Genomic DNA, 14,302 nt, shown 5'->3' with positions numbered 1-14,302 from the left:
TGAAGTGGTCTGCATGTTTCGGAAAGGAAGTCATCGGGAGTGGAGGGAGTTGGAGCAGTTGTCTTTGCAGCAGCGACAAAGTGCGTCAAATCAATGAAAGCAGTTTTTTTTCTTACTGCATCATCTTCCTGACATTTTTCTTCTTCTTGTCCCCAAAGTTTTCATATATTAGATATCATAGAGATGCATTTGTTTGGGTGGAAAATTAAAAAGGGAGTAAAAAAAAAAAAAGAAAGCTAAGCCAGATGGATCTCTTTCACCAAAAGCCCCTCTTCAGGCAGTGGCATTTGTGTACAGTACCTGTGTGTACACACCATTTGTATGTGTTTAAATGGGAGAGGGGTGGGGGTCACAACATATCAACAGCAGGAGGCTGCAGACCGCCTAGTTTGCACGCCACTCACTTAGTAGAGTGGTACTGAGAGGGGGATAAACGAACGAGAGACAGTTTGAGAAGGGGTGGGGGAACCAGACAGAGTGGGAGGGGGTTTGCAGAGCGCACGAGAGCGAGGGAAAGAGGGGGTATGGAGAGAAAGAGGCTACAGAGAGAGAGTCAGCAAACAGTAACTCTAGCCTCAGTTTGTCTGAGAGTACGACTTCCCTGAACTTTCTGAGGTGGTGGAGCGTAACAAGATGAAGGAGATCTGTGTACACACCCCCCCCTCTCCCTCTGCATCTCCCGGATGTCCTGCGGGCCAGTCCTCCGTACGATCAAGCCACTCTGGGGCACTTGGACCTCCGCGCATGGTGTCAGGGAGCTCCAGTATGGATATGGATCCTCTGGGTCCTGATTATGTGTCCATGTGTCTGTTGGCAGATGAGTCCTACCAGAAGCTGGCTATGGAAACCATGGAGGAGCTGGACTGGTGTCTGGACCAGTTGGAAACAATCCAGACCTACCGCTCTGTCAGCGACATGGCCTCCAACAAGGTAGGACAGTTTGACTTGTATGTGTGCATGTGTGCAACTTCACAGATGCACTGCATTTGTTGTGTTGCAACAGATAGGACTTTTCTCTTTGAATTTGCTTTTGTTCCAGTTTATGTTCATTTTCAATTGAGCTGGTTTTTATGCAAGATACATTTCTAATATTCAAACCAGACCTACATGTTTAAGACAATTAGTTGAGAAGAGTCGTGTATGATGGTATGTTACTTAAAAAGCACGTCTTCAAAATGTGACATTTTTCTGAAAATAAGAACTAAAATGTTTTTTGCTTTCACATCAATGTTTTCATGGTTGGTCAAAGGTTTTTGAAAAGTTTTCACGAGGCCAAGATGCTCTACACTGACGGATGCCTGCTTTTAATATCATTTCTTACAGCACAATTTAAACTCTTTGAATGTGTGATTCACTGTGTCAATGCCTGCTTTACCCACTGAGATAATGATCAACATAAGACCTCCCAGGAACACAGCATACCACCACTATACAGTATCATGTCTCTCAAACCACAGTTATCCAAGATTGACATCAAAGACCGGTCATTAAATTAGCAAGTTCAATCCAAATTGTGATAGTTGTGTGAAATTTCAAAAGCGTTATTTTCATTGCAGTGGGGGTTTTGTATATTTGCTGTCTAAGGACATGATGGTGAGACCGAAACTGAGATGATGACTTGACTAGTCTGGTTGCAGTTATACAATTGGTCTTTGTTGCGATGTGTTTGTAGAATTGCAATGTGTATGCAAAATGTAAATGGCTCTCTGCCACATTGACGCACTTGCAAAATGACAGCTGTTCTGTGATAGTCTATGAGCTGGCGTCATCATTTTATGGATCTCTTATTTTAAAAAAAGTCAGGGCAGTGGTTGTTTTGCATACATGTTATCTTTGAAAGGCATAATTGTGAGTAGTCCATGAAAAGCATATTTCTTTGTCAGTTTCCTTACCTTATGCAAATGACTACACTGCATGTTATACAACCCGGTGGTTGATTGAAACTGCACACACATGCATTTGTCATTCATTTTAGTGTGGTGTGGAATTTGGCTCTGTTGTAATGCTGAGCTCAGTCGGACATTGGTCCACTTTCTCAAGTGACGTCATCATGAAAGGTCACATTTAACTGACAAACACCAGTTTGTCCCAACCATAGTTTAAGATTAACATTTGAACTAAAGGAAAGTTCATGCTAGCTACTCCACTGTATTTCAACCATATCTTCATATCTTCACAGGGAGTGATGACAGTTACATTGTGTTGTATCCTCACTGCTCTTATTTCATCCTCCTTTATATCACTATTCTTCCTCTAACTATTGTATAGAGCAGACAAGGTCATATTTACTGTATGTCTGCTTTTAACCAAGGAAGTCATGCTACAAGAATGGCTGATGTTTTTCATTTTAGTGCTGAAGTCTGTGTCAGAGTTATGTTGGACCAAACATTTCTGCTTTGCCAACAAATGTGCAGACACTACAAAATTTTGCACGCAACAACAATACATCTGGAAACTAAAACTGCCAACGCAAATGTTAGCAAGCTAAATGCCACTGATGTAGCACTACTTCATTGTTGACAAGTGGCCAAACTAGTCTTTCTGTAGCTGGAATGTATAACTGAACTGCATTAACTGCATTTTATATACCTTGTGCATATTACTGGCATGTAATGACTTGTAGTCAACCAACAATGAGTTTATTTTAAAGAATTTCTCTAAAAATGAAAAGAATAAAACAAGTGGAGCATACTTCTAAGTTTACACCATGACAACATCTAGTACAATATTTTGTGTACGACATACAGCCTTAAAATATAATAAAGTTAAGTACTTTACTAAATTAGTAAAGAAGGCTCTGCGAGATTGAGCTAAATGCTAAAATCATCACGCTAACATGTTTATATATGACAATATTAACATGCTCATGTTCAGCAGCTATAATGTTTAATGCGTTAACCATCTTAGTTTAACATCATAGCATGTTTGCTAATTACTGCTAAACACAAAGTAGACCTAAGCTATGTGAATGTTGTTAGTTGTCAAGACATTACAGTCTGAACCACAAATGTGAACCTCATGGTGGCGCTAGATGAAAATTAGTCACCAAGTCAGTAGGCTTCATCCTCTGGAAACCATGAATATATGTTCAAAATGTCCAATCCAGTAGGCTAATAGACAATGCTACATTTAAAGCTATGTAGCTAAAAACGGACGAAGAAAAGAATCCATTCTCATTGGTTGGCATGGCATATTTGATAAAAGCAACATGTTATTTTGATGTTTTGAAAAAAAAGTCAACTTTATGATTTAGTGTCAGTGCATCTAAACACATTGTGGTTTTACATGACAACACAAAGCAGCTATTTAGAGAACTAATTACTTCCCTTTGCTTTGATTCATATAAACGTTTCTTCTTGCGTGTTTAATTTGTGCACAACTCAACTAAATTACACTACAGCGCACAGTATTACTCAACCCCCACACAGACAGTGGAGACTGTACGGCGGCGTCAGATTATAAACACCCAGGGTGGTGTTGTCCATTTCCGTTTGTATTCTACACTGTGGTCTGAGGGAGGATTGGGATGGGGAGGGGTGTTGTCAAACCGTGACGGGTGACTGTGACCATGACACCAGTTTCCTGTCTCTTTATTTCCCGTGGCCCCTGCTGCCCTCCCTCCTCTGCTCCCTAGTTACCAGACGACAATAGCGGCGCTTTGACTAGGCAGCCAGGTTGAGTCTTTACAGACAACCGCGTCACTGGGACTGTACAGACAATGAGCACAAGGCTGCACAGGCGCGCAGCAGCATAGACAGTCGGTCAGGCAGCCCGGGCACATTGTTCACCGTGAGTCCCTCCTAATGTGACCCAGGACCACCACTAAGCATTTTTTGACCAATGCTGCTTTTGAAAGAGTGGAGGTCAATAGGTTATGATGTTTCAGTTAAGATATCCATGCACCGGATTATTGTGCAACAGTACTGGCATGTGAGGAAATCATTTATTGGTCCATTCATGCTTTTATTGCAAAATTAATGTCACATATTTTTCAGTTTTGCACAATTAATGCACCATCTGCAGGCTTTCGCGAATGCCCAGCTTTTTATATGACGTGATGTCTGACAAAGAGCCCGTTTCTTTTCGGACCCAGAGAGGATGTAATTGAACCCACGATCAAAAACCCACAGTGTCTCCACTTTCAATGTCCAAGGGCACAGGTGTATCCGGAGGGGTACGGGACCACACACCCTGCTGACCGCCAGCCTGGTCGCCGTGACCTCAGAGCGGGGAGCTGCTTCCCTGCTTCCCTCACTATCATTAGCGTCGCCACACTTCCACGCTGATGCCGGTGACGGCCTTGGACAAACACTGCCATCTGAATCCAGTTAGGGGGAGGTTTAGTGCTCTGCGGGTTAGCGTGCAAGCAAGCCCCCGAGCAGAGCGCAAGCGAGTAGGAAACTTTAACTCACGTGTGGTCACTTCCACTTTGAAGCGCCGCCGTCTTCAGAGGGGGAAAAAATGACAAAATTATTGAAACAGATGTAGTTGTGGGTCTGTAGCTGTGGCAGGGGTAATGGACATTAAATTATAGCGTTGTGATTCTGTTTGACTGAAAGGGTGGTGAGGAGATCAGACAGGCTGCAGTGGTGATTACAGTCCCTAATTGTAATTAAAAAGTTTAACCTCTGTAATCTGCTCTTATCATGGAAAATAAACTAGAAGGAGGAAGATAGATAAGAAAACTGGTCTTATCGGAACCCCTATTCATACCTACTATTGTCCAGCACCTTCTAGGAAATGTTTCTTCCTAATGTTACTAAACTGTGAAAACTTGCTGGGCATAATCCACGTTGTGTTGACACTGTAAACAGCCACAAGTGGGGCAGTGGCAGCATTGACTCACTCTGGGTTTTGAGAGATTGCAGAGTTGTGGTATTGCAATATGATGTCAAACTCCTCCTGTGTAGTCCCCTTTCTATCTCTTTCTGTTTCAGTTGAAGTCAGTGGGCCAAGATTTTTAAAAGGCTGATCCTAAGGGAATACATTCATGTCATTTGTGATTTTCCATCACATTACGTCAGCATGATTGTCTGCTAAACGTGTTATCTGGGACTTTTCAGTGATGAGCTCAGGTATGTTAGTTGTTTGGTGCCTTGGGCCATGTTAGGAAGCAGGATGTCTACCAGTAAATGACCTCAGTGAATTACTCTATCAGCAGAGAAGTAAAAGGGGAAGTAGGTGGGGACACAAGCTCGGGCCTGTGGTGGAGGGAGGAGCTGTCGATCTCTTGTTAGACCATGTAGGCCAGTCACTCAAGGCAGCTTTATCGCTATATGTTTCCTGTCTGACGCCACTTCAGAAAAGAGAATAGAGAGAGGAAGCAGGCAGGAGTCTTTAGACGCGCTGAACAGTGTTGTTACTCTAAGAACTTTTAAAGGATTTCTTTCGTGTTGCGTTTTGAGTTTTGTTAAGAGACAATGGGATTATGTTGTTCTGAAAAGCAGAAGAAAAACTTTGGTATGCCTACCAGTTGGAAAAAGGTGAGTTAATTTTGGAGATTGTGCTTTAAGAGTGCGGTTCACCATATGGAGAGTTTGACTTATTCAAGAAAAGATTCATTGATTTGATTTAAAGTCATTTAATTTCTCTACAAAGTGTCATTCAATATTAAATTTAATTTCTTTTTTTACTAATTACTTTGAGAATTTACCTTCTTGATTTGGCTTGATTGTTTTAGAATGCAGGCGGGTTACACAAAGCACTTGATAGTATTTGAAGACCTTTTGTCTTCATTTTAGTACGTTTTAGGTCTAAATATGGTTTTTGCGTACACCCTGACATATGACTGACATCACCATTTTGCAAAAGAATGGCTCTCGTATGCACCTATTTTGAATATGCAAAATCTATGAGGCATCTTCTGAGAACAAACCGCATGTTGTTCTGGTGAAGTTTTTGTAACTTCTCTAGGTTACCCAAGTGACGTTCTTTTCTCTGAATATGGACACTGCTTGCATGTAAAAGGATGTATGACTTAACACCATGCATTGAGTAATCTGTTCTCTTGAACAGTCATGGATCCGTCACCCCGCTGCGAGCGTATGCTGTCTGTCTGAGATGAACTGTGTGACCCTTTGTGACTGACATGTGGCTCAGTGCCTGAATCATAGGGTCACACAAATCCACACCATTCCGCTGCTTTAAAGAATCAATTACAAGTCCCTTTGAATGGAATAAAGCCGCCTGATTCCAAGCTCAAATTTTTGTCCTTACGAGCTCTCTTTGATTTTTATGGGTTGCCTCTGGCAGTCTGGGTTTTGAGTGCAGCCAAGGCTTTGAAAATGGTATTAAAGTTTCACAGTCAAGTAGATGTTAGTTGTCTGCTTGACAGCTATTAGACAGCTGTTGAGACCGGTGAGAGCTACACTACAAAGAGAAAAGACCCCATTGTAGGAAATAAAAGGATAGAAAAGAAAATCAGCCACGATTAGTGCTTTTGCCAGTTTTCAGTGTTTGAAGACATATTAAAACCAGAAAAGCACAATCACATGCTCAGGGAAGCAAATTAATTGCACCATTATTCCATTGTATTCATTATAAAGATTAGGATGTGGTTTCGCATTAATGCTTCTCTTTCAGTTTTACACCACTGGTCAGAATGTGCAATCTGTAAAATATAAACTGTGCCTGTGGTTGTGTGTTTCTGTCGAGTATAATTGTTTCATCTCTGCTGCAGATTGTGTGTCGAGTGTGTGTGTGTGTGTGTGTGTGGTTGTACATGCCTGTGTGTGTGTGTGTGCCTAAGTATGCGATGAGATGCAATGTGTTTAGAGTGGGGACCACCGTGAGAACAACGGGGGGGGGGGGGGGGGCACGGGCACGTGACTCTGTTGCCATGGCGTTGAGGTTGTCGTGCAATTGGTGGTGCACTGGTGGGCTGCAGACTGAAAACTCTCTCATCTGTTTGTCTCCCATGGTCTCCGTTTTTTTGTTTTTCTATAAAGAGCTGCTTCAGTAAGGAGCTAGATAAACAGTTTTCTGCAGATATTTTAGACTTTACTTACAATTGAGAACAAAGACACATCTTTCCAATATAACAATGATTGAATGACTGAACTGTGTACAGCAGCTTCGGGTCACACGCCTACAATATAAAAAAAAAAAGAAGACTCAAACTTAATCTGCTTAATTAAAACCCAGCATCTCCTCACCCATGTGATAAACACTCTGCTGCTTTGAAGCCTCACATTGCGCAGTGTGCGTTGGATCTGTTCTGCATTACTGAGCAGGAGGGGAGCGAATCAAGAAGGGAGGGAGCAACAGAGTTGGGGGGGGGTGTGAAAGAGACAGAGGGAGAGGGGTTTGCAGAGAGTGCAGGAGTAAGGGAGAAATAGCTAGAAAGATGTGGGGGGGATTCTCCAAAGTCCCGTTTTCTGCAGTGCTGTGCATGGTTTAGTGTTTAGCAGGGGTGGGAGGAAAAGAAAGAGAGAGAGAGTCTCCACCAGTCTGTCTGCCACGGGGGACTCTACAGCTACGGCGCATCCCCCCCCTCCTCCTCCCACTCCTCTCCGTTTCTCCGTCCCTTCTTTCCGTTTCTCCCTCTGTCTTAGAGCCTGCCTTTCCTCCCTGCCTTGTTCAATCTGGGCTCGGGAAGGCTGGATTCCCCCCCCTCCCCGCATGTCACTGGATCCCATTTGGATGGTGGCAGGAGGAGGCAGAGGTTTAGAGAGACGGACAGAGTCACCGAGAAGGAGAGAAAAGAAAAAGCAATATTGATTGCATCCAGAGGGGAATTCCATCACTCCGTCGCCTAACGGCTCGCAATCCTGGAAAACAAGAGTGGGCGTCGCTATGAAGAGGCACATTTGGCCGGGGATGTAGGGGGTCCGCCACAGCCCCTCTGTAGAGAGTTCAGCTGGGGCGTTTTTTTACCATAGTTGACCGTTGGAAAGCGGCGATTTGGTGGCGCCTTGAGCTTCAGGCTGTAGGGCAGAGCTCAGCCTTGGGGGTCCACTCAGAGAGGAGCGTACAGGGCTTCTGCTGGGGAGCGCCAGGGGCTCAGCACAGCTCAGCACCATGCCTGAGGCCAACTACCTGTTCTCTGTGTCCTGGGGATACATCAAGGTGTGTCCCAGAGGAGAGTTGGCATAGATGGGAGTGTGTGTGTGTGTGTGTGTGTGTGTGTGTGTGTGTGTGTGTGTGTGTGTGTGTGTGTGTGTGTGTGTGTGTGTGTGTGTGTGTGTGTGTGTGTGTGTGTGTGTGTGTGTGTGTGTGTGTGTGTGTGTGTGTGTGTGTGTAGCATACTGTATATTAATGTATTTCCTCTGCAGCTGATTGATTTTGTTGTTTTTCAACTACACACTTGCACGAATTTGATCAGATTCTGTCACCATGCTGTAGCTCAGTGGTTGCGTGCACTGAGAAAAACTGGCGCATTTTGTTGCCCTGGAAGAACTGTGCATAAACATTACACCACCATATTTTGTATATTATGCACATGTCTATTGTTTGTTGAAATGCTAAGGAGTCAAGTGACTTAGCGGCTAACTCAAAGCAGGACCCAGAAGACATAAACACTGACCTTATATGGCGCATGAGGAAAAAAAAACAGAAGCCATGTTCTCTTGGGACATATTCCAGTGGAAAATAACAGGAAATGCTTTATCACTCTTCTCGGAAACCGCAGTAAAATTATTTAATGAGTGTGAATTTCCTTTGTATAGATTTTTAAAGCATTAATAATGTCTGTCCATTTAACCTCATGTATGTTTTATCTCTTTGCCTCCAGTTCAAGAGGATGCTGAACCGTGAGCTAAGCCACCTGTCTGAGATGAGTCGCTCAGGCAACCAAGTGTCAGAGTACATCTCCAACACCTTCCTAGGTGAGCACAGCAGCACATATTCACACACACACACACACACACACACACACACACACACACACACACACACACACACACACACAGACAGGCTGTCTCAAAATATGCTGTATGTGTCACCGCAATGTGAGACTTAAATGAGCCAACATCCTTTAGGAATGACACCGTCTGCAGGATGCGAGGTTACACTAAACATGTGCTAAGTAGTGGAGGAACTCTTAGTTGGTCTGCACCACCACTCTAAAACCAGTCTGATCTGGTCTGGAGGAGAGAGACAGAGAGTCCCCCCTCGCTCTGACTGCAGAGAGATGTGGAGGGAGGATGGGGTGGGGAGGGGGTTGTACTCAGGGAAGACTTCCCTCAGGAGGAATCGGGGGCAGCGAATGAGGGAGAATGTTTATGTGCATCGTAATGTCTGCGCACTCGAGGCTGGAGAGGTGCAAAGGGAGAGGCATCCGGAAATGGATTGTGGAGAAATCAGAGCTTTTGTAACAATAGACGCGATGCGGTGGAAATGATAGAGCTGCTTGCGTAAAAGAAACAAACATAAGAGCGCAGGAGGAAGCCCAGCTCATCTTTGAAGCTCGGCGGTTTTGTCGTCATCTGCATTGCAGCGAGCACCTGTCAGGTGTAGCAAGCATCATTTTCTTCCTTTGCTTTGTGAAGGATGCAGCTGAGATATATCTTCTTTCTTTTTTCTCTCTCTCTCTCTCTCTCTCTCTCTCTCTCTCTCTCTCTCCCTCTCTCCCTCTCTCTCTCTCTCTCTCACTGCGGTGCATGTGGTGCACATACGCACACAGACCGAGGGAGTCTCACTCTCACACTGTCAGTTGCGTGCAGCATGTGAGAGTCTCACTCAGCCAACACGGGCTGAATCACATGCACCAAACAAACCCGCACAATAACAAGTCCCTCCTCTAAACATTTTAGCTTAACATGAGCCAACTTTCCACAGTTCTGTGGATTGTTATAACAATATGACTGGATTTTCTAAGAATGCATGGCCCATTAGGATATCGCCAGGCTTCATAAACATCTCATTAACACCTCATGCAACCTGTGTGTCAGTAATATTCCTATTGTCCTCATTTAGAAACATTTTTGTAAGTGATTAAAGTTTTTTTTTTGGTCTTAACTACAGTCAACAGAAATGTATTTTAGTGAATGAAACTGCAACTGAAAGATTACCTGCTAATGAAGTAGCTGTCAGTGCAGCTTTAATGTGTTTCCACGTACATGTGAGAGGTGTACTACCTCCAACATCCCCTAGCCTCTAGTGTGCTTTTGGTCCTTGAAGTACTTGAAAACCACTCATCCTTTTTTTTTTTTCTCCCCTCTTCCGTCGTTCCTCTTTTTATTCCCTCACAGACAAACAGAATGAGTTGGAGCTTCCATGTCCAGTTCCCAAATCAAGGGAAAGGAAGAGGAGGCAGGGCCAGCAGCAACATCAGCATCAGCAACAGCAGCAGCAACAGCAGCAGGGCGGGATGATGACTCAGATCAGCGGGGTGAGGAAGGTCAGCCACACGCCCAGCATATCTGGAGGCAGCAGCAATCGTTTCGGGGTCAAGACAGATCAGGAGGAACTGCTGTCGAAGGTAAGCGATGGAAGGATCCAGCAGGGTAAAAATAAAAGCATGAGAATTGTGCCGTGTGTGGCGTCTCACTGGCTGAAACACTAACACTCCTCTCTATATCTTCTGACCTTTCTAATAGGATCTGGAAGACATCAATAAATGGGGACTGAACATCTTCAGGGTAGCAGAGCACTCCCACAACCGGCCGCTCACATGCGTCATGTACACTATCTTTCAGGTCAGTGCCCTGCCACCTCATCCTCCTCATCTTCTGCCTCATCATCAAGATAGAGAGAGCTCATTAAAAAAAAAAGAAGTGTGAAAGCATTCATACATACACACACACACACACACACACACACAGGGCTGTTGAAGGCAAAAGGAACAGTCTGCGTCAGTGTGTACAGTAGCTTATGTTCTCTGTTACGTTCAGCTGTCACTATCACTACAGGAACATCTGCCAGAAGGACCTTTAGCAAACCAAATAGATGTATCACTGTGAATCATCTTGGCAGGAGAACATTCATTTTCCAGCCTTTTTATATGATTCACAATTTATACAGGGAATTGTATTTAAGGTTAGCTCATCGGTCCGCTGGTTGAATAACATCTTAAGAGATGCTTGAAAACGTGCTCGCCTTTTTTTTCGCTATTAACTTGTTGTTTTTCTCATTTTCGTTCACTGCCGCACACAGGAGCGAGACCTGATGAGGACGTTCAAAATTCCAACGGACACCTTTGTGACGTTCATGCTGACCCTGGAGGGCCACTATCACTCGGACGTGGCGTACCACAACAGCCTGCACGCCGCCGACGTAGCCCAGTCCACTCACATCCTCCTTTCCACCCCCGCGCTGGATGTAAGTTACTTAAAGTCTCAGTTGTTGTTTTTTTACACAGGATAGATTGAAATCTCATAATCTAAATTTATAATGAAGGCATAGTGTCAAAATGTGTAATCGGTCTTTAAATTATAAATTTGCTGTATTTCTAAACTTTTGTCAATCATTAAACCGTATCATATTGTATACGATTGTCATTTTTCAGCAATAATACATTTGAAAATAGTTAAATTTTACTATTTTTTGCTTCTTCAAATCAGCTCTGGCTGCTTATCTAGTAAATTTGGATTAAGGTCAAAGCTGTAGCTCATCGCCCACACCTTTTTTCTCAAGTAGGTTATTATAATTTAAGGAGGTGACTGACATTATTGTCACTTATACTAGCTTCCCATGAAACTGCATGACAGAGAGAGTGACACGTAGTAAGGAATGTCTGCTACATCAACTTGTCTAGCCAGTTCTCTTTTATTCATCTCTTTTCTTTTTCCTTCTTCCTGCAGGCGGTCTTCACTGATCTTGAGATCTTGGCAGCCATTTTCGCTGCAGCGATTCATGACGTGGACCACCCCGGAGTGTCCAACCAGTTCCTCATCAATACCAGTAAGTCTTCTTTTGGCACCTGTTGTCCATCATCACATTTCCACAACTTTTGATTTATTTAGTCTACATATACAGAACAGTTGGAAACGTCCACGCTTTAACAAGATTTGTCTCCAAAGGCAACAATGTGGGGTTTTTTAGGGACACTGCACGGTTGCCATAGTTAGCTGACCTGAGTTTTAAAAAACTGAAGCTCCATTTAATTTCTCGCTTCCTGTCGTCTCCCTCTCCCTCCCCTCCCTCCTCTCCCTGCCTGTAGACTCCGAGCTGGCTCTGATGTACAACGATGAGTCAGTGCTGGAGAACCACCACCTGGCTGTGGGCTTCAAACTGCTGCAGGAAGACAACTGTGACATCTTCCAAAACCTCACTAAGAAGCAGAGGCAGACGCTCAGGAGGATGGTCATAGACATGGTGAGGAAATGTCTGCGTGTCTGTCTGAGGCTGCGGGCCAGTTTTTTAGATTCAATAGTGATGTCTTGTCTACTTTATTGTTTCGCTCTTAAATGATTTCTGACATCATTCTCTGTCTCTTCCTCTCCTCCAAGGTTTTGGCAACAGACATGTCTAAACACATGAGCCTGCTGGCCGACTTGAAGACGATGGTGGAAACTAAGAAGGTGACCAGCTCTGGAGTTCTCCTGCTGGACAACTACACGGACAGGATGCAGGTAAGAGGCCTGCCTATACACACACACACGATAGATGACAGACACTCTTATGCACACCAGAAAGATGCAAGGCGCCTAAACGGTGGATTTCTTGCAGGTTCTTCGTAACATGGTTCACTGCGCTGATCTGAGCAATCCCACCAAGCCTCTGGATCTGTACCGGCAGTGGACGGACAGGATCATGGACGAGTTCTTCCACCAGGGAGACAGAGAGAGGGAGAGGGGGATGGAGATCAGCCCCATGTGTGACAAACACACAGCTTCAGTGGAGAGGACACAGGTATAGACTCAGCTCCCAAACTACCACTTCTATAATCTTACTCTTATTCACAGAGTATTTTAGAGTATATTTACTAACGTCATCCTCCATTATCCCTTTCAGGTGGGCTTCATTGATTACATCGTCCATCCACTGTGGGAGACGTGGGCCGACCTGGTCCACCCCGACGCACAGGATATCCTCGACATGTTGGAGGACAACAGAAACTGGTACCAGAGCATGATCCCCCAGAGCCCCTCCCCTCCTTTCTACACCAGCGACGGGGAGGGGGGACCGCACGGGGAAGTGGAAGGGGTGCCTGTGGCGAATAAATTTCAGTTCGAACTGACGCTGGGCGACCAGGACGAAGGCAGGCAGAGCGGAATAATGGAGATGACCGACAGGTGTGACGGCGTGATGCTCCAAGATCATCTCTCCGATCCAGACGGGGCGGATACGGTGACACGTGACGTCTCTCCAGCGGAAACATAGTTGTGAACTGACGTTGTTTCGTGAAGAGTGCAGCAAGGTTTTTTGCTGTTTTGGCTGAAATCATTTTATTGCAGTGGAGCAATCCTGCAATCTGGCTCTTTGGAGCTGCCTGGCTAAGAGGGCCTGACTGAATGTGAGGCACCCCTGCAACCGAGGCTTGGAAACCCTGCGGCAGTTTGTTTATGAGCCCCCTAGATGGGAGGTGGAAAAGCGTAGCCTCTGTTCTTTTAAAGAAGAGACTACTGTGGGACTGCAGAGGCAGGGCTGTATCTGAGCTCTCACTGACAAAGAAGGTGAAATGGACGATCCGTGTACTGGGACAAGTAAAAATTCCAAACTTGCACTTCAGGACCTTTTTTTTTTTATTTTTTATGTTCATTTAGATTATTTGTATTGTTTTGGGATTGGATGCCACCTGGTTAAGTGTCCAACCAAAACTAGTGGTCAGCAAGTTATTTGTAACCACGTAGTTTTTTTCTAACACTTGTCTAAAAAAAAAAAAAAAAATGTGTGTGCCTTTTTTTACAACCGTATCCTTTTGTAAGTGTTTTTATAATTTATTGATTTATTGAACACATTCATGTAGCTGTAAAATGTGTAACATTTTCTACAAGAAGGACATATTTGTCTCACACAGTCTTCCTGATGTTCTGGCAATAGTATAAGCTTGTCCTCACTAAAGCGTTCAGTGGATGTATTTCTAAAATCGTTTGACTTCCCAGCACAGTTTGCACTTTGTCACGGCGAGAGTGTGAAAAGTATCAGTAATTTTATTAAGTCAGAAGACGTGATAGTAAACCAAAACAATAATTTTATTTGATTTATCCAGCTGTTTTTTTTCCAATAATTCATCACATAAGCAATGAAATAACTCACAGATCAGATTCCTTGAAAGTGGAAAAACATTTTTTATTTGGTTAAAAAAGCAAAGAATCCAAAACCATTTTTAAAAAGTCCAAAGATCCTATAAAGAAAGCACTTTTGATGAATTCACTGCCACCTCGTAAAAGTGTGACCCAAACCTTAAACAGTCACTAGT

At 44.0% G+C, this 14,302-nt stretch overlaps 1 protein-coding gene across 2 annotated transcripts in view; it reads left to right on the top strand.

Annotated features, from left to right (window-relative positions):
• The window catches only part of LOC133990171 (cAMP-specific 3',5'-cyclic phosphodiesterase 4B-like), a 36,312-nt gene extending 22,635 nt beyond the window's left edge, over positions 1 to 13,677 (top strand). Inside the window, exons 7-16 of one of the 2 annotated variants that reach the window (XM_062428343.1) lie at positions 818 to 930; positions 8,732 to 8,825; positions 10,191 to 10,420; positions 10,539 to 10,637; positions 11,095 to 11,259; positions 11,742 to 11,841; positions 12,101 to 12,255; positions 12,390 to 12,512; positions 12,610 to 12,792; positions 12,895 to 13,677. In XM_062428343.1, the coding sequence (XP_062284327.1) occupies positions 818 to 930; positions 8,732 to 8,825; positions 10,191 to 10,420; positions 10,539 to 10,637; positions 11,095 to 11,259; positions 11,742 to 11,841; positions 12,101 to 12,255; positions 12,390 to 12,512; positions 12,610 to 12,792; positions 12,895 to 13,263 (1,631 nt within the window). In that variant the 3' untranslated portion in view covers positions 13,264 to 13,677. Of the gene's footprint in view, positions 1 to 817; positions 931 to 7,290; positions 8,068 to 8,731; positions 8,826 to 10,190; positions 10,421 to 10,538; positions 10,638 to 11,094; positions 11,260 to 11,741; positions 11,842 to 12,100; positions 12,256 to 12,389; positions 12,513 to 12,609; positions 12,793 to 12,894 lie in introns of those variants that run through there. The other variant, XM_062428342.1, reaches the window with a different exon arrangement.
• The last annotated feature ends 625 nt before the right edge of the window (positions 13,678 to 14,302 follow it).

This window comes from Scomber scombrus, chromosome 11 (genome assembly GCF_963691925.1).
Source record: "Scomber scombrus chromosome 11, fScoSco1.1, whole genome shotgun sequence".
NCBI lineage: Eukaryota > Metazoa > Chordata > Actinopteri > Scombriformes > Scombridae > Scomber > Scomber scombrus.
Note: the sequence above shows the minus strand (reverse complement) of the source record. Positions and strands in the feature narration are given on the sequence as shown.